The sequence below is a fragment of the Pseudoliparis swirei genome, chromosome 13, assembly GCF_029220125.1.
Source record: "Pseudoliparis swirei isolate HS2019 ecotype Mariana Trench chromosome 13, NWPU_hadal_v1, whole genome shotgun sequence".
NCBI lineage: Eukaryota > Metazoa > Chordata > Actinopteri > Perciformes > Liparidae > Pseudoliparis > Pseudoliparis swirei.
In genome coordinates, this window is record NC_079400.1 from 8600982 (window position 1) to 8622170 (window position 21189).

The window sequence follows — 21189 nt, forward strand, 5'->3', positions numbered from 1 at the left end:
ATCAATGTAATGAGAACGGTCTCTCGTGGGTTGCTTGTTAGTGCAAAGAAAGGAGTGTATTGCTGAGGCGGGGGGGAGATTATTCTTCCATGGTTGATAGATGGCATCCTCAAGATGCTCTCGTGGCATGACACATATAGTGAATGCAGGACAGGTGGAGATAAAGAAGATTCATTTACAAGCTCATTTTGGAGTTGTAATTACTGTGCATCCTTCCACGTGTTCTCAGCAGATACACCTCGGGTCTCGCCCCGCACCCGATGTAGTGCAACGTCCCCGCGGCACTTTCAAATTCATCATCCCGCCAAAGCTTTCTGCAGTTGCGTCTCGTACCGGCTGCAGCTGGACTATATCCTCCTCTCAATGCCAGAGGCAGAAACCCAAAGGCTTATAGCTTCTTCTTTTTTTATTAAGATAACTTGAACATCACAGGTGAGAGAAAAATGAAAGAAAAAAGAAGAACAAAGTCTCAGCTTGGGTCTTTCACAGTGCAAATATCTCTGATATCTAGTTGTGCCCTTTTTCTTTTTACTGTAATGGACAGGTGGCCTTTCCGACCATGTGTAGAACATATTTTATGACCTGGATGCACCTGAACCTTTTTTCCTGGAAAAGGTTAAAAATGCTTCTTTTTCTTTACACACGTTTTTATTCAGGTTGAAAACATTGCATTTCATCTGATCTGAGTTTTTACACCAAGTCTTGTGATGCAAAGAAAGTTTGATCAAGTCCCAGACTGCTCTCAAACTTCTGTATCCAGCCAACACTGTCAGGCTGCATTGGACTCATATTATTTGCATCTAATGAATGCAGGTGAAAGCTCCTATGCTCTCAGCTATAAATTCACATTCAATAGTTAAAGGAGTTTTTCTCTAAAAATGTTATTGAGAAAAGATTGCGAAACATTGATATTGAAATTCTTCTTCTTGTACATCAGCATTTTCATATTTCTCAACATTGACTATTGAAAATCCTTACGTGTGATTAAAAGTGAAAATCTTTCTTTGCATTTACAATAAGGTAAATCCTTCCTTTCCTCCAGCCAACCTGTGTCTCCTCTTCTTCCCGTTGCCACTTCCCTTCCAGTTATCTTCTACCGCTCCATCCAGCCTTGTTCTGTGACAGCCATTTAATCAGGGTGATTATCTTACCACCAGACCGCTGAAATATTTATGCCTTCTAACCGCAACCTGGCATTTAACGAGCATGAAAATGGACCTGATCGCCGCTGCACACATAAGCATTCCCTACTTGTGGGTTTAAAGCACATCGGTAACACTTACCGCTTTTAAACTCAACACCTGACCATCTGACCACACCTGACCACAGCAGGTTTTCTGCATGTGCATAATGTGTGTTTGTGTGTCCTTGTTATTTGTTGCAAAGGGACAATGGGGTTCATAATCTCGGTCATAATCATCTCAGTCAGCAGGGTGTCAGTCTCCGCAGAGATCGGTCAGCATTTACTGACGAACCCCTCAAGGTGAGAGGTTGAGGTTCTTGGCAGGAGGCCGACTCCCTGGTGGACAAAGTCATACTGCAGAGACAATCTCCTCTACAGACGGCTTGCGTTTTGCTTGTGCTGTCAGTTAAATTAACAAATAGTATGTGACTCGATGCATTGTGGCGTTATTAAAATGCTTATGACAATCTTTTGTTTGAGGAGAGGCTTTTATTCTATTTCGTGCTTTTTGACTGTTTTAGTGAATGATATTAATAGTTTTTAAATCAAGCCATCTGACCATTCGACAGGCAGTTCTGATATCCTGTCCATTTTCTCCTTACTGTCAGTTCAGATGGAATTTAAGGCAAATGTAAGAGTCGATGTGACCGCATACAGAGACATTGGCAATATGTCATTGGTGATATGTGGCGATATGGCAATGTCGATATGTCAATGACCATATGTCAATGACAATATGTCAATGACAATATGTCAATAACATTATGTCAATGACCATATGTCAATGACAATATGTCAATGACATTATGTCAATGACCATATGTCAATGACTATATGTCAATGACATTATGTCAATGACCATATGTCAATGACAATATGTCAATGACAAGATGTCAATGGCGATATATCAGTAGCGATATGTCAGTGGAGACTGAGTGGGTGGCTGTAGCTCAGTGGGGTAAGGGGGTCGTCCTGCATCCCCAAGGTCGTCGGTTTGATCCCCGCTCTCCCCATTAATTGCAAGTCGAAGTGTCCTTGAGCAAGGCACTGAACTCCTAGTTGCTTCCCGGGCGCATCACTGCAGCCCACTGCTCTTTAATAACTAAGGATGGGTTAAATGCAGAGAATACATTTCAGTGCCTGTGTACCTGTACTCTGTGCAATGACAATAGATTAAATCCAATCCAATATGTCAATTGAGATATGTCAATGGTGAGATGCCATTGGTGTCTGGGCCAGTCAAATATGATGAAGAGTTGAATTAGCTTAAAGACTTACTACACTAAAGGACCAGCGCTCACATTTTCACAATTGACCCAAGTAGCAATTTTCTTTACTTTCTGTGCGAACATAGACAATGAAAGGTAACTAATCAAGGCTTGGACTTAAAACTCTGCTGGTTGAAGGATCGGTGCAAAAGATGAACAACAGCATGATACAACAGCTTGCTCAAAAGAGTTAAGGGTTTGGGCTTGTGTACACGAGGACTCAAGGCGAGAAGTATCAAAAGGAGCATGTTCCTTTAAAAAGAAAAAAAATACTTGACAACTCAATAATAAAGAAACAATCCAGCACTCTTACATCATTTCACTTCTGACTCGCACCTCTTAATGGCTTCTTTACAATGCAAGAGCAGCTGATGTCTATTTTAAGGAACATTGAAAATATATTTCTTTTTTTTTAAGTGTGAATTTACCACAGTGGAAAGCACTTGTGGAACCATTAGCTCCTCATCACAACTCTACAGAATGACTGGTTAAGTGGATCCCAAAAAAAGCACCGGAACACATGCTAAATCAAAGCAACAAGAGTGCTTGAGAGGATAATATCAGCTGCCAGGAAGAGATAAAAAAAAAAGATTGAAAGTACATTTGGGGCTCTGGCCACATGTGAACCAATCACAGTGATCTAATGTTACCAGTGAGTAGAAATCAATCTCTTGTCGCTATTTAAAGAGATAGCCAGAATAGAGGAAAACTCCCATGACACAACAATCGCCGTCCAGCACTACTTCCTGACTGTCCAATTTCCTGTCCGCCTCGCCACGAACAGGCGAGCATGTGTGTGTGCGAGTGAGTGTGCACGTTGGTGTTTGTGTGCGTGTTTTTTTTACCTGGCTTTTCTCTAATTTCCTCTCCACCTGTGCCAGGCTGAATTGCTTCCTTTGTGTGATTGATTTGCCCTTAATGGGGACACCTCTTTTTCTCCCCTGTTCTCTTTCTGTCGCTCCATCTCCACTTCGTCAGCCCTCGTGCACACACGCAATGGCAGAAACAAGACATAATAATATAATGTGATAAGGGGGGCCGAGGCCCGGCGCCTCAATTTATCAAAAATATGTGTTATTACAGGAGGAAATGAACCGAGAGCTAATGGCTGTGTTCACTTCAGTGAAAATGAGTCATCAATGGGTCAGAATGAAACCCGGCACCATTAGTCAGGTACTTTTGTCTCTGATCTATGCACAGGCTCTGACATTAATTGCACCTTTCAGTTATTGCTGAACCACACACTTTATAAGAAACGGCTCTGTTTTCGATTAGCCTATTTCCAAAAGTGTATTTCAGGCCTCGTCTTTCTGAGATGAAGCAGTAAGACTCTTTCGCAGACTTTGGATCAAAGTGGAAACAAAAAGAAAATTACACACCGATGAAACTCCAGTTGAACTATAGCAATAGAAATGAAAAGCAGTCTCTCTACATTCAACTCAATTTCAACTTTTCTTCCAAGTTTTTTATTTTCTACATTATTTTTATATCCTTCTGTGACGGAATTAGCGGGTAAAATCATGTGTGTCGGAATAGTTGGTAGACACAGAGAATGTTTGTTTTCTTTATTCTATACACTCAGCACATCTTTAATCCTCGTCATCTTTAACATATTTCCCAATTGTCAAAGAAGCAGTTCCTAACTTTATACTGGATGTCATCAATAACCTTTATTTTGAGTTTTAGCAAGTTTTTGAACTGTCTTAGGGATACAATCCACGAATTTCAGGATGGCCTTAGTTCCCCTTTAAGTAACTTCATTTGCAGCTACTAGGTTTAATACTAAGGGCATTTTTTGTTGTTATTCCTTCTTACCCTTTTCTCTTATCAGTGTTTCAGAGGACCTTAAACTGCTGCAGGATTGAGTCAGTGACAGGGAGAGAGCTCTGGGCCACACTTAGAGGACCCTCAGTGGAAAGGCTGGACTATTTCAATACAATTCGACTTTTGCATAGCCGGTCTCAAAGGACCTCTAAAAGCAGACTGCGAACAGCATGACGAATTTGTTGCTTGGCGTGGCTGTCACCGACGTGCAATTTTTGTGAAACAGACATGGCAAAAAGAAGAAGAAGAAAAAAATACAGCAAAGAATCCGAAGTCCGCGGGGAGCCGGTGACATCAGAGGGAGCTAGTCACCCCTCCCTGCACCTCTGTTTGCCGTCTCATCTCTCACTCTTTTTTCCGAGCAACCTTTGAGCTCATTTTTTTTAACCGGCTCTGGCGTTCTGCTGCTGACCTATAAAATGTGGAGCCTGTCAACATCTGTTGAATGACATGGCTGGTGATGGTGTTGATGTGATTTACATACTATTAATGATTTGGAGAGGGGACGACTGTGCCGGGAGGCTGGCGGTTAACGGTTGATGTTCGGATGTTTTTCAAATGTTAACATGCCATTTTAGGACCAAAGAAAAGGTCTAAAAAATTGTTTCGGTGTTCAAACTCGGGGATTTGGACGCGTGGGCCGACATGTTTTTTGGCACCTGGCATGAAGGAGGGAACCTCTGGCTGACAGTTGCTGTGTAATTGGATGGTTGAAGACGTCCACCTCCTGTACTTTTTCTTAACTTTTAATAACTCACATGTTTTTGAATTATTTTGGCCACTTGGTGGCAGCTGAAACAAGCTCTGCAGACGACATATCATCACCGTCTAAGCTAATATGAGGAGCTTTGCATACAGTTGCTTATTACCTTTGCATTGAAAATGCGGAAGGTTATGTTTTGATCGGCGTGTATTTATTTATTTGTATGCGTGTTCCTCGCATAACAAAAAAAGTTTTAAACCGAATCGCATGACATTTGGTGGGATGATTGGTTATTATCCGGGGACCATTTGATTACATTTTGGGATCAATCGGGTCAAAGGTCAAGGTAATGGAAAGGTCAAAATCTTCTTTTTACCATAGCGCGGTACATTTTTATCCAATTGGCATGCAACTAATGCCAAAATGTTCATAATTCAATGCCCAATCTTGTGATATGCGAAGATATGCGCTCTACCGAGTGCCCATTCTAGTTTACATATGCAATTATGCTATTATGAAGTAACATTATCATTCTTTTGTGTTTATTTTCTTGCCACCTGGAGAATGTTAGTTCAATATTGACTCTTTGAACTCTACAAACTCCGGAGGAAGACTTAGAAGCAAAATCTAGAAGCCGATTCAGAATTCAGGAATAACTTTTATGAATACAATTCATAGGACTTACGGAATCATTTCGAAATGCGGATTTCTGATTTCTGACAATCTGTAAATACTCCACTATGTTTCCACAACATAAAATGGTTCTTATAAGATCTATAAAAGCCAATTGCTGCTTGTTTTCGTGAACGTGGTCTTTTCAAAATTAACTTCCGACTTCACAGGCAACAACACTACTTGTTTTGCTTTAGGAAGAGATCATTGTTTGTGTTCAAATAAACAAATACTTCTCTTTTTTGAGATATCTAAGAGTTAAGGCGTATTCTTTTTTGCAATTATAACTACAGTTGATGGATGAAACCAGCCTAGTTTACACATAGGGTATTTTTAGGGCTGAAAACAGATGTCTCATTCTCTCTGCATCTCACTCTATAAAACCAGGACTGTGATTGAAGGCTTGAACTGGATGTGATTTCGAGAGCGTCTTCCAGTCGTCTCGACACCGGCGACATGCCGAGTAAAAGGCGTGAAGGCACATCGTGACACCGAAAAAAAAATCTTTTTTTCTGAAGAAGTGGAACACAATGTTTTGTCCCATTTAATTTGCTAAATACACAGCAGAATGCATGATGGCACGGGGAGTATCTCTTTGAGCACATGAGTGAAGAGTGATGAAGTATGCTTCCATCTGCCTGTAACTGTGAGTATGTGTGTTGATGAATGTTCATCTCCAATGCAACGCCTGTCCTGTGTGGTTCCATTAGTGCTCGTGTGTGTTTGTGTACATGGTGTGCAGCTCGTTCCTGCGAGTGTGTTGTTCTCTACCTTGAAAAACGTCAAAAATACCTTTCTCGGTTCCTGGTCCGCCGAGCAAGGCAAAGAAGTCCGGCAGAGCGACATTGCCATTTTTCACCTGGCTCCAACATATTATTTCATTTCCCCGGGTGCACACACCCCCTCTCCCCACTGGCCTTACGGCTCTGACCTCCAGACGTAACCTGCAAAACTCTCTGCCATCCGCCTCTATCCCCGCCTTCCAGCTCTTTATCCGGGCCCTCTCCTCCCTCAATCTGTCCAGGGCCGCCAGCTGATGGATGGCCTCTCAGGAGAGGGTCACAGGAAGGGTCAGGTATGATTTCTGGAACTTTTCAGGGGGTGCGGTGCAGAGACGGAGACAAACAAATTGAGGCGAGATTGGCACAGATTTGAGGAAAGAGAGAAATTGGCGGTTTTCGTACAAACAAACAATTCCTCCCCAGTGTTACGCCTACAGTCTCTCTCTCTCTCTCCCCCCCCCCCCCCCCTCCTCCTCCTCCTTCCATCTCCCCCTGCAGACCACCACATCCGGGTTTTTTCCCGTCACCTCACTCTTCCCTAGCCCCATTCTGCCTGTGTTACCTGCTGTCATCGACTGGGGAGGACTGCTGTGTGTTCTGGTACATGTTGGTGTGGATGCCAGACTACGCTCACTAAGTATGTGTTTGAGCTGGCAAGGTGTCTCCTGAGTGCTTGCTTGCCTACTGTTGAATATTTATCACTTATTTATTGCTGCACCCCCATCCCCACCGCCCATCCCCTAGAGAGTTGGACTGTGCGTCTCATACCTCCCACCTCCTTTGTTCCCGCTCTTCCTTTTCTACACACCTCTCTGTTGTTGTCCTGGTTTTTTCACGTTTTCTAAAATGTTTTTCTGCATGCAGTATTTTTCTGCTACACTCTCTGTGTCCCAGTTTTGTCTAATTGCTTTCCCAACTCCCGCACTTAAACCCCTCTTCCCCCTCACACTTGTAGTTCACATTCATGTCTGTTGTTGCCGACCCTGAACGTGAACCCTGACGGCTCGGCAAGAGGTTTTCTCGCTCAATGCCACTCGCATTGTGACGGGAGTGAATGTCTCTTTTCATCAGAATCTGAAAGCGTTTATTGCCAAATATGTTACACATACAAGGAAAAGAGAGTTATGGTGAGTTTTGCACTTTAGCTATATCATTCTACCAACTGCAGTTACCATCCTCTGAGCACAAAAGAAAGGGAAGGCAAATTAGTGGGGTACTTGGAAAGTCAGAGTAAGTTGTTTCCATTCATTTAAACTGCTATCGTGTATTCGCGTGCAGTTTGGCATCTCAAGCATCCACGCTTATTATCACAATCTGCCATGTTTTAAAAGCTATACTTCCTCACAGAAGTTCCAACCAGACGTCGAGGAAGAAAAGGAAGGAGAAATAAAAAAGACATTTGTACATTGTTGATAAGATAGTGTGTTTCTACTCTCCCTTCGGTCCCACGCTGTATTCTCTTCACTCCCAATGGGACAGAGAGCAGAAGAAGGTAGAGTTGAAAAAAAAAAGATGTCTTCCTATGAAGTGCGATTAATCGTAAAATAGTTTGATTCCTCCTGAAAATGTCACCCGGCAAAACGTGTCACGGACATTAAGGAAGTGAGGGCAGACGGGGAGAACGAGCTGGAAGGAGAATATAGGGGCGAGTGTGAAGAGTGAAATGCGATTCCCCGAAAGACGGAGGCAGTGAGAGTTTGGCGGCGGTCGAGAAAACAATGGAGCTGTGTGTGGCTTTCTTTGATATTGCAATTCTAACACAATGCTCGCCAGATATTACTCCTATTCTCTTTCTTCTCACTTGCTCTCTCTTTCAGTGGTCACTCGTGTCATCTCGCCTGCTTTGTTTTCGGAGATCAAAGTCTCGTATACATCAAATAAATAACATGTTTCTGTTGTTGCATCATCCTGTCCATATCGCAGTCACTCGTGTTGAGAGTGTCATCCTTCTGGCACTGGGTCGTAGCCTTAAATAAGAAGTGGTGCTGCGCCAGATACCCGACACACACACAGCCCACAGAGACCTGGCAACGCAGACAGACGCGTAACCTAAAATTCACACGTATGAGCAGGGATGAACAACTTGATGTTTTTATATCAAAATAGCAAATGCACTGAGAACCTTGAGTGGCAAAGGCCACATGCATTTAATAATTTCTTGCATTAATCCCACTTCTTTTTTAGGCCTTCGATTTAGTAACCGGCCATAGCCGATGAATGTTGATTCTGTACGTTATAGCGCGAGGGCAGCACTGTCATAGTATCGAGATGTTCCACCAGTGAGAAATCTATGTACATTTTGAAACACTTTGTAACTTTCCAGAAGTGCCTCGTTATCACCAGTAACTATGTTGCAGTTGTCTATGAACCACCTCGAACGGCTTTGTGATGTCGTAACATCTGTGACAATTTACAAAATCCTTGTATTTTATTTTGAAATGTACTACTTTTTTTGAGAAACATAACAATACTATGAACACGCCTACTACTGTATCATTTTTGTCCCCACTCCCCTGCCATCTAAGGTTCTTAAATCGCCATTGGTTCCATTCGAAGTCAGGACAGTAGCGTGGTCCCCCATCTTGAAGCCATTTTGTGTCAGGAAATGGTCTAATTCCCTCATCTGGATCCTGTTACAGCCAGGCGGAATGCTATTCCTGTGATGCCTGCACAGTGTAATTAAGGACTTTGTGTCTCGCAGCCAGCCACACTCGGCTTTCTCTCTCTCTCGCTCCCTCCAAGTCCTCTATCAGTTCCCCCCTCCGCTTAACCCCACACCACTTCTCCGGAGACTCATCCACATGCCCACCGGCAAATGTACACTATCTACACCTCCCCGCCACATATTCTTTATCTTTCACATGGAGTATTGAGCCATTATGGTGAAGGCTTTCCCCCACAGTGTTCTGCTTAGCCTGGCAAAGTGTTATTTTCAGCATCTGACCCAGAATGGAATGCAGCTGAGCCGCCACTGTATAAAATATAGTATTTACGGCCCCAATGTTTCTGCCTGGGCTGGAAGTTTTCCATTTACCGCATACTAACCCATTTTCTGAGAAGAAAAATATATGGCAAGTCCCAATACCCACAAAAACATTGGTCACTACCAACCAAGATATCGCTGTCTCTTACAAAATCACCTTCCCATACAACTAAACGACTGCATTCTTAGTTTTCAATTTTAACTACCTCAAGGGGCAAAAGAATGGTAAGGTTTAGACAACCACAATGTCTGGTTTTAACGTAACAAAAGGCTAAAACAAACCAATCAAACCAACCTATCAGGAAACATTTATCTGCTCTGCTTGCTGAGTTTAACTTTTCAAGATGACGGAAGCTTTAATATTTGCTCGTAGCATCTGACACACACGACTCTGACTACCAGCGAGCATTTTCTCTTCATTCCAAATTAAGAACACAACAAACGTCATGGAATCTCGTAAAAATAACTCACTGGCTAGACCTCCCCAACACTGCAGTGGAACAATCAACTCTGTGCAATAGGGAGACGAGATATTATCATTCCTGGGGCTGGTATGTGTGTTTTGGTGTGTGTGTGTGCGTGGGGGGGAGGGTCTTTTTATGGACATGACACCCACTGTACTGTAGGGGCCCTCGCTCCAAGAGTCCAAACATGGACATGAAAGGTGGTTGGCCCAGATAAGATACTTAAACTGTACAGTGTACACACCACTGTGCACACACATACACACACACACACTCTCACACACAAGCTAAATACACACAGAGTCCACTCTTGTGCATGCACTGTGATCTTGAAACCCCAAGTCTGTGTCATTGGAAAATCAATATGCCTTGCTTTTTCATCCAATTAATTAGTGACTGTTGGATAGGGCTGTATGTGTGTGGATGGCTAGCGGGTATATGTGTGTACAGTACGTCTCTATTATACAGTACGTGTGCTGTAATGCTATGTCTCTCTGATGGTGTATCTAGCTTCTGTTGTATTCACTCTTGCCATGTTTTCACAAATACATAACGTTAAGCCGGTGTGTATTTACCTTCGACAGTTCGGACGAGCTCTATTGTAATCCCGCCAGCGCCGGACAGCTTGCGATGATGTCACTAATACCTCCTCAAACTAGCGGTGCTTAAACGACTCTGTGACAAACAATGGTGTCGGTGTGTAACCAGATTAGCCCAGAGCCCCTGTGTCCTGGAGGCCCATTTCCGGGGCCTCCTCTGAGGATGAGCGTAATCCTCGAGGCCTTTCTGCACCTGCTTGTTGACCGCACGATGCAACGGCACGTAATGAAACGCTGTGTATTGAAACCGCGGCGGCTTTCGAGGAACAAGCCGGTACAACGCGTCGCAGCAAAGCGTGACACGCAATGTGCTGTAACATACGTACAGCCAGTGTATAACACAACATAATATGGAAATTGATGCAATGTCGAGAAACTCCAGGAAAAGGTAATGAAATGATAATACTGCTCAGAAAACAGAGTATCGGAAGAACAACAGCTGAGGAGGGCGTGTACAAACAGTTACTTTTGTGTCCCTCCATACATACAGTTTGTGTTAACCTGTGCAATGTAAATGCAATTTATATCATATTTAGCCCAGTATAATTTAATATATATGTTGTGGTTAATATACATGTCGTGGTTCAGTGTTGTTGAACAGGTGGATTTCAAATTGAATTACCTCTACATTCTGTTCAGTAAAATGATCCTGTTATTTTTGCTCCTCACTTCAGTATTTGTTTCACTTAAGAAAAGTCAACAACAAAGCTCTGGTGGATCAGCGATAAACATATTCGTATATCAATTCTTCACACGTAAAGCCCCAGTTATTTGATTCTCGAAGAGCTTACATTTAGAAGCAGCGGAATCTGATAACATGTTTGGTTTTCATCAGCAGTGACTCAACACAACTTGACGATGCTGAGTCTTCCAGCCTTTGTGTACTGCCTCTGTCCACCATTCCCTCTGCTCTCACTGGGGAGAGGAACTTCTGTGTGTGTGGGGTGTGATACGAGACCTATATGATCAGTAGATAGTCGGGATTGTGCACTCACGCTGTCCACATCTCACCGAGATCAAGCTCGGCATATGGTCGGGCTGATCGGAACCAAATGCGAGCAAGATCCGATCTTGGCGTGTACCGACTGACTTCACGGTTAATTCGTCTCGGCATGATCGGATGACAAAAGTCTGCATTGAAAAGACAAGTGTGACCAGGTACTTTTGTAAAGGTAGAATTAAAACCATAGTTAATTTGCCATGACCAGTGTTTCGCTAATGTTAACCCAACCTTATTTGCAGGGTTGAATCTATTAGTCTAAAAATGAATCTATGAAATTAACTCTCCATTTGCTTACATTGCTTTCAGTAGAGCTCAAGAAATTTATACAAAATAACATATATATACAGCTGCCCTCACAAAGTACATATTGTTGCATGCCGTATGCATTCAGTTGGTACATATATATATATACTTCTTCATAACATTGAACTTTGACCCTCTTGTTCGTATATATACACTGCGCAGATGATTGAGGATCAGAATAGCCAGCAAAGCATGTTTGCTTGTGACATCCAGGTCTTTTTGTCACTCTGCATTTTGACATACTGAACAGTCTGGTAGTATGGTTATTGGACTTTAATGCATGTGTAGAATGTCAGATATCAAATCATAAAACAATTTGCACTCTCACAGAAGGAAAATTCAATCTCGCATGCCATAATGACACCATTTATGGGATTCTCACAAAGATATCACGTAGGAAATGTGAGATAATATTACATGCATATTTCAGTGTTTCATCTTTCTTTCGGACATTAAATCTGGTTTTCTGGCAATGGCGTTAAAGCGCTGCACTTGGTTCACGAAAGTGCTGCGGTTTGGAACAGAAGTAAACACAGCAAACCAGAAGAGGCAAACTAGCTGTCATAACCATCTCTTCCAAACCTAAAGGCCCTATATATGATACCGCAGGCATATATCTAAAATAAGCAACGGTCAGCTTTAGGTCTGGATGGCGCTTTTAGTAAATAACCCAAAGCACAGATTCACAATTCATGAAATTCCCAGCTTTATGACCTGGTCCACGAAGGGTCACCAGACATAATGTAACCTATGTTCAAATGGTGAATGGAAATCACGTGTTAGCTGTCAGCGATGGAGGGATTATTGGTTGTTAGGTGTACCCTGAGGTCCGAGGATATAGGTGTAAGGTTGCCGAAATGATGTCAACACTGATACCTTCAGGGGCAAAGGGCAACGAAAGGTCACATCACTGAGGGAATAAATAGACAGCACAGGCTTGAGTTGTGTTTCTTCTTTTGAGTAGTATTTAGCGTCAGTGCCTTCCTCACCAAATATCTTTAGAATTCCCTTACAGGAAGGTGAGGGCTTGGAGGTTTGTCTCATCCGAATAATCCATAAATGTATATTCAGTATACAGTATATTTGTCATATTTTATATTTAAATTCAATGACATGTGTTCCAAAGAAATGTGCTATGTGCCTATAGACACAGTAAGTAGACTGATCTTTTTACTCCAGTTACCTACTACACTTACTTGTTGGGTCAAGGTTTGTTCTAGATTAAAGGTGTTTAACTCCCTAGGGGTGTGTGAGTGAGGCAAAGACCTTGTGTGAGGTTAAAAAGAGGGACAGTCAAAGAAAACTCTGATTCAGTTTGGCTTACACATACTGAGGATAGCCTTACTTTGATTTCCCTTATAAGACAATATCTTTAAATCGGTTTAGAAATCGTCAGAAAAAAAGTACTCCAGTGATTTTTGTCTGTACATTAATGAGTATATTACAAACAGCAACTGCTTATAATTAAATCAGCATATTTGTAATGGTAGCAGTATGAACAAATTATGGTTAACAATCGGCTCCAGTTGTGGCCCATTGTTTATTTACTCACTGCACGGTAACATTATACTTACAATTCATCCCCAAATTATAGGAACTCTAGTTCTAAAACTTGTATTCTGTTAAATCAGTGTCTCATTTAGCCGGTGTTTTCTTTATCTCGTTGCTCTTTCTCTGTATCTGTTCTAATCTCCCACATGATGGTCATTCTCAATTTCGACTTATTTTTCCGTCCCCAGTAATATCATCTTCCTGAAAGCCTGTCTGTCCTGGCCAATGATGAAGATAATGAAACTTTCCAATCAGTTCCACTGCACGCGCAGTATGGGCAAACGCCTCCACAGCTCCGGAGCATATGAAATTAATTTGTAATAACTTAGAATATATTAGATGAAGCCTTCGCAAGCTGAACGGGGGTTGGTACACATGGCAATCCCAAATATGTTTCCTTCATGTGGAAAGACGACAGTTAACAGAGGATTTAATTCCTTGTAAAATATAATTAAGTTCACAATGAGACAATCATGAAAAATGTCAAGCCCATTTGAGCAAAGTATTAATCTCCATGTTCAGGCCGTACTGGTGTGTTTGTGTTGCGTTTTTTTCTGTCCATGCAAAACTTGGTGTATCTTCTTCAATATAAGCTGGAAGTCAGTCAAGTATTTGTTTTACGTTACCAGATATGACAATACTTTTATAATTATGTGAAAAAATCCCAGTACAATCCTGACCTGTCGTAGATACTCAACCCAGCCTTTGCTCCATCCATATAAATGAATGACAGATGATACGAGCATCGCTGAAGTGTAACAAAATCGATCACTTTACTCCCTTCTGCTTTATCAGATTACTATTGACCTATTATTAAAGTAACAGTATCAGAGGCTCTCAAACTGCTGTCATGTGATGTTTGTGGAAAGCTCCAAACTAGCCGCTTGGATTCCTTTCCGAAGTACGTCCAAACTAAGATAGTTAAACTTTTATCAGTACACTACTTCCTGTCCGCAGATGTAATTCGAATGCACTGCAACTGGGACACAACTGGAATGCTTACTTTACCATTAGTGAAATGGTCTATAAATCCACCGTCGCTGTGACCTTATTTCAGCTTATTAACGTTAGCTAAATCTGCTGTCCAGCGTTAGCTTTCAAATAACTGGAGCAGGGACCCGGGATGCCGGCTATGTTGACCCTTCACAAAACGAAAGGTTGCATTTGTTTTTTAATTAGAACCTGTGACCATGTGTCAGCTTCCGTACTTTTCTCCATTGTATCGTTTGATTCTGCTCACGGACATTTTCTATCGTGTCCTCCAAAGACAAAGGAGACGGTGTCATTTCCTGTCATTCATCCTGCTGGTTTACAGCCCCCGTGGATGCCTTGCCACAAATCATAACATACCCCAACTAATCAATAACCACATTTGCTGCAAACTATTTTTAGAATGTATTCCAATCGAGTTAATTGCTCAGTTGTTGCGCCCCTTGGCGAGCCACACTACGCCGCTGCCTGGTGTGCGTTTGCCGTAAACACTGTGTTATGGGCTCTTTATGGCGGAGGTCCTCAAAAATCATTCCTAGGGTATACGATGTTGTTAAAACTGAGCTGAATGTGTCACACTGACGCAGTCACTAGCTTTGATTATCAACACGGGGATCAATTGTTATCTCCCCAATCACCCCGGGCCAGTTTTTGAAAACTGCAACATATGCAGTCATTACTGACGGTGGATCGGAGCCCGTGTAGTGTTTCCATGGCTCATGTTACTGTAGCCTGTCCTACCGCATGGCATATTAGAGTTAGAAAATCAATGGCGCCCTGGGAATATAGAGCACAGAGTGCACAGAGTCCAGTGCCACTCCCTGTTAAGCACGTAACTCTGTTACAGCACGGTGGGCAAAGTTGGATGTTGGCTCATGTAAATCTGCAGTGGACTATCTGCAAAAGAGGAAAAAGCAAAAGACGGTTCTTTATATGCTGTATTTTTGGAAGTAATAATTTAGGGTATGTCAAATCGTTTTTTGTACATTCTGTGTCCCGAGATACTTCGCCCCTCTTTCATGTCACCGGTGACATGTTCCGCATTGACAGGTATCGTCCCGTTGGCTCCAGAAGTGGCTCCGCGAGAAATTACAGGAGGAAGATGTTCAAAACTACCTCCTGTCTGGGGCTCAAACATTTAATGTGCTCACATATATCCGGCTGTCATTTGAAAAGAGGGATTTAAATAGCAGAGCAGTTCAATGTCTCTGCTGCTTGTTCATGCCTTCACTCTCCATTTCATTGGCCTTTTTTTCCTCCCCTTCTCTAAACATGGCTAGTCCTCGAGTCTCCATCTGAGGAGTGACTATAGGTGTCTTGTGGCACCTTTTTGTTAATTGCATTTAAGGACCGGAAGACAATTCCAGTTATTATATCCTGTAATGTGAAGCGTTCGGTCTCTCTCGGCCGGAATAACAGGTGAACATTTGAATTGATGAACGCACTTATTGAAAATGTCAATTCGTAAGAAAGGTGGACAGAACGGGAAGATTGTTCACTTGTGTCGATTTTGCAGTCAATAATAAAGTGGTTTGGCTGTGAAACCTCAGTCAGTAATTGTGGTGGACCCTTTTAACAGAAAAAGCCAGCGTCGGCTTTGTTTCCATTGCACCTTTGTCACATTCTGCAACAATCCACGCACCAACTTTTCCACCTCCGCCAAGCTACTGTTTTGCAATAATTTAACAGATTTCTGCCATTTCCACTCTGGCAAAGTGAAAATGTTGGTGGGAACAAGTGGATGGGAAGGCACTTACTGCGACACTTGAGCTGTTTTACTTTACAGTCAGTTAACAACACACTGGTGCTCAAGCACTCACTTTCGTTTTACCGGCTTGAATATGTGTTACAGGAGGAAATATTGGCCCACATTATCATCTACTTCAACATAAACGATTACACATAAACACACACATACCGGCAGATGTTCTCTTGTTCCTTTGAGAAGGAAAATTGATATTCCCACCTTGCTAGAATGTCAATTCCCCATACCACGTTTAATTGCCAGCCGCGCTATTTCCGAACCCAAATTATCTGTTTCTCTTCCAAATACACATCTCAGGCGAAATGTAATCTTTCCACCGTCTCCGCGTTTAACACTTCTAGCCGCTCCCCTTCAGCTCGTCTCTCAGATATCTCAACAATTTCCACCAGATATTGCTTGTGAAAAATCTTTAGTCGGGCTGTCAGTGTTCTGAGCCATGCCTGCTAGACAGCAGCCTTTGATTCAGATTCTAACACTTGGGAATACCTACAGTGTGTGGATTTGTGTCTCTCGTGGGACTGGCATTTCATTACTTTCTTCAGCCGTCATATAGACTCAGGTTTATTTCCGTCCCCCAGGCAGAGTAAATCTGGTACGGGGCCAGTCAGCCACATCATGGAGCAGTGCTATAAAATGAAGCCTAATCGCCCCGCCCCCCTTTAAGTGGTTTTACCTTCAGGGAGTCATTTTTCTCCAGACAGACATAATCAGGCGCTTCGGTCATGACCAAGAGCCGCAACGCAGTGTCATCGGAGAGCGATTTGAGTCCGAGGTGCCGGTGACCCCCCACATTGCATTTTTCAACCCCGCCACACCCCGGGCCATAAAAGGGGAATTGTAAATACATAACTCTCGTAAAGAGACAAGTCACTTAGTGCGTGAAATGCCATTATCTATTTCTTTGTGAAAGTTTCCATTTGGCTCCAATTTATTAGGTTAAAGGGGGAATCTTTACTTCTACCATTACTTGTTGCAGATTAGTTGTGCACCACTGCAGAACCAGTGGCTAGAAGACATATACTGAGCATAAGAGAAAACAGAGAGATGGGCTCTGCCAACCAATTACAACTTTGGAAAAAATTGTACTTTAATAAGAAAAGAAAATATATATATTTTTAGATATACACTTTTTCTTAAATATACAAATTAGAATAGCTAATGCTAACTTTTGATGAATTTAGGGGAAATATACGGACGCATATAAACAAAGTAGTAAAATAAACATTGGAATGTGTATTTTAAAGGGTTATTAATGCCAATATTTATTTTGCTTCGAAAATGAATACAAAGGAAGTATTTACAAAATTGAATTTTAACAATAAGCCAATCTTTTAAGATGCATCGGCTTCTATTTTTGTCTAAAATTATAGTTAAATTAAGGAATAATGTGTATTTCAAGTGGTCAGTGCTCCAGGCATACTGACATGGTGGGTATTTGTTCGATAGCCTGTCCTTGTATATACACAATGTAGTTATGTGTGCACACACAATGGTCTCGTAGCATACCATGGCCTGTTTATAAACAACATATACAGTCCTTGTTTCACCTTGCCTGTGTATGTACCCGACATAATGAAGCCTAAACCAGCGCTGTGTTGCGACTGAATGACGGTGTTAATTACACCTTTAATAGACTCGGTGTTCCTGTGGCTTTGTCTCTGACGGCAACCTTCACAGCATTAATTGAAACTCCCCCACCTTCACGAGAGGGAGCGCCTTAATTAACCTCTCCCAGTGCCTATAACTGGTCAATTACGTCCACCCTCCCCTCCGGCGCTGCTAGTCGGCATACACAGTCACAGTTCACGCATCTCAACTTGTGTTGGTCTCTAATCGCAACGTTGCCGAGTTGTGTTCAAATCTGAGAGAATGTGAGTCTATTCGTGTCGACCGTCGAATGGAGATGTGCTCTTATTAAAGCTGCTTTCGTTTCCCCCATACAGTGTGACACTGATCCAGATTGGCATTCTGACATTGAGTGCCAGTCGATTTCAATTCTCTTCGTATCCTCCCCTCTCCTCTCCTCCCTTCCCCTCCCGTCCCCACTTATGCTGCAAAGTTTCATTTGCCTCCAGTTCCTCAAATTGAATGAGACCAATTGTCCTTCAGAGAGAGAGAGAGAGAGAGAGAGAGGCCATCAGAGAAGCTGAATGAAAATTGGACAGAGACGGAGCTAAACAGTGGGAAAGAGAAATCAGGCAAGCGGAATAGACATGGGTCAGTGTTCTGTCCAATCACACTGTTAGACTCTCATAGAGCGGAGAGGGGAAAAAAGAGAAGCCACGTGACTGATTTTAATTGTTCCCTTAGTTATCTCCTTCCTGTCCTTTCCTCTTTTCCTCGACGGTCCCCTTTCGTGCCCTCTGTTCTTTGTTCAGTAGTCCTCGTGTTTGTCCTTCTGTCTATTGGTCGAGATTGGCTTGTTATCAGTTAGTAGAGAGCTGCTACATCTGTCCCTCATGGCTGCACAAGCACACACACATACACACAGACAAACATAGCACCACACACACATACTGGCTGGTTGCCAGAAAGACTGCGTCCTACCAGAGACGGCCTAGTGGGGAGGAGAAAAAACACAAACAAGCCACCTCATCTAAAGCTGCTCCACAGATAATTCACAACACCTGCAAGTCCTAGGTCTGGGAAGATAATGATGACTGGAAAGGTGCGTTTTGTGTGTGTGTGTGTGTGGGCGTGCATCGGGCAGATAAGAAAGACAGGATAGAACGACACCACCTTCCTCCTAATTATCTCAACAATCCGACTTTCAGATGTTCTATTAATAAAGATGTAAAAAAAAAAGAAAGAAGAGAAACGCAGTACATCTTTACATTTGAAGAAGCTGGAGCCAAGTGAGCCCTTTTTAAGTCAAACATTATCAAAATATGTGCCAACACATTTCCAATTGATTGACTAATCTGTCAACTCGCACCACGGCCACTCAATCTCCATACTTAGAGAAGACATTCTTTTGTCCCAGATAAGCCACGACAGTGCAGTGTGTCGCCAGCACACAAGGAATTAGATCAGATATTAGCTCGACTGGTCCCCGATAGCGCGGGGAGAGAAAGAGAGCTATCCGGGAGAGTTATTTGAGCACGTCGTCCTGGCAGTGGATGAGGGCCGGCTATCTGGAGGACATCTCGGTGATCTATGAAGGGGGACGGTGCGACCTGGGAAAGCCAATCTTCAGCCATTTTACCACAATGCAGCGCTCCGAGACAAATGCGGCGCTGACTGACACCCTATAGAGCGCAGGGGAGAGTTCGATGAGCTTTTCTTTTTGGACCCCAAGAGGTCAGTGATTATCTGCGTAATCTGCGACACCGTCGTCACTCACGGGGACAGGTGATCGGAGACGATGAGGGACGGGGAGGAGCGGGAGAAAAGAAATCACCGCAGGTTTTTTAGGATCTCCTTTTTATCGGGCTGCCTTTTTTAAATCCCTTATTTGGCTGCAGGGATTGTTATTCACAGTGTGAAGTGGTCCGAAAGTGTTGCAGCGATGCGTTGTTTTACACCTCGTTGACCCGGAACACACTGGGTGGCTATTGGAATACCGATGTCTTGCATTTCAAGGTCTGTCACACTACGAAACCTGCGGCCAGAGCACAGCACGGGCCAAGGAAGCCTTTGAGATTTATTTTTAGAAGACAGAGGTTGTTGTTTTTTCTCATGTAGTGCGACGTAAAGTCACAATAATAATAGAATGAAAATAAAAGACATATAGGTGTTATCTTTATAATTAATTAATTGTTAGAGCTTTCTTTAATCTCAAGGCTACAGGGACAATATTCTGGAGCCTGCGCTCATCATAATGCTGGAGTTGAAGCAAGTTTAGCGCGTCCCCACGGACTCGAATTAATACCCATGAATCCTAGCTTTGCTGAGTTTAGGGAGTGGAATTATTAATGAACTTTAAGCTAAAACACAACAACAAAGTATCAGCCAAAGTTTTCTTACTTGGGAATAATGTGGTTCCTTGGCAGTCTGTGTGGCATTCAGGGAACGCACCCATGAAAAGTGAAGCTCACCTGCAGCAAAAGACAGTGTACTCTTATTGTTTTGGAAGAAATAATACAATGTGATGTAAACCTGGATCTCTTTAGTTTTGTGTCAATATTTTGAACTCTTTCTGAAGGTAATAAAGTCTTTTTTTTTATGTGAGCGTTCCACTGTGTTGCGAGTCCTTGTGAAAGTGTCTGCAGTGTTTTCAGACTCAGGGCCGACACCCGACACGCGTGTGTGTGTGTGTGTGTGTGTGTGTTTGCAAGCCGATTGCTAGGAAAATATAAAGGGAGGATTCCTCGGCTTTCATGTCAAAATGATGCATTTTAGTTTGGAAAGCTTCGTTCTCTGTATGTCTGCTCTGATTGACCGAATGCTTTTCTTCTTCCTCTCTCTCTTCCTGCTGCGGCCCCTCACTGATGGACACGCAAACAGGTAATAAAAACATTTAATTATGCCTTTACTGATTTTCTATCCCTGAATGCTGAAATTACAGGTCATCATTCCAGTGACCTGCTTCTTCCACTTTCACTTGTTGCACTATTTATATGTTTTATATTACTCCTCTATAATATGTCATGACAGTATATTTATTATGCCGGTTGATACTTCAGGCCACCCACACACACACACACACACACAGACATGCACAGAATAAATTATGACTGGAATGATAATGAATATTTGCTATCAAGCAGTTAAAGCCAACAGCTTAACATCCACTGCACATAAATAGCAGGCAGTCATCAGAGCTTTTGACCTTTGTCTCCCACTTCCTGTCTCAGTTTCATCTCCCTCGCTCACCTCACCCCTCACCTCTGTATCGCACTCTCTCTTCAACACTATCATTTTCTCTCTTTGCTACTTGACCAGAGCCCCGACTGAAGCTGTGTCGACACCATGAGATTCCACTGGAAGTGAATTGGTATCTTAGGCGAGGACCTCTCTGGTTTTCCCTCGTATTAAGATACAAAACAATACAAAATTGAAAAGGAGTCCTCAATCAAACTAGGGGTCACATACTGCATTCACTGAGTTGGCTCTCTTGACATGTTCGCATCCATTAAAAGAGAACATGTACATAAAAG

General features: G+C 42.6%; 1 protein-coding gene across 9 annotated transcripts in view; it reads left to right on the forward strand.

Annotated features, from left to right (window-relative positions):
• sdk2b (sidekick cell adhesion molecule 2b) overlaps positions 1-21189 on the forward strand; it is a 251231-nt gene that overhangs the window by 92527 nt on the left and 137515 nt on the right. The window contains exon 1 of one of the 9 annotated variants that reach the window (XM_056429478.1): positions 19221-19390. The exons of the other annotated variants lie outside the window; for them this stretch is intronic. Within the exon in view, the coding sequence (XP_056285453.1) occupies positions 19363-19390 (28 nt within the window). The 5' untranslated portion in view covers positions 19221-19362. Of the gene's footprint in view, positions 1-19220; positions 19391-21189 lie in introns of those variants that run through there. 9 annotated transcript variants of the gene reach the window in all.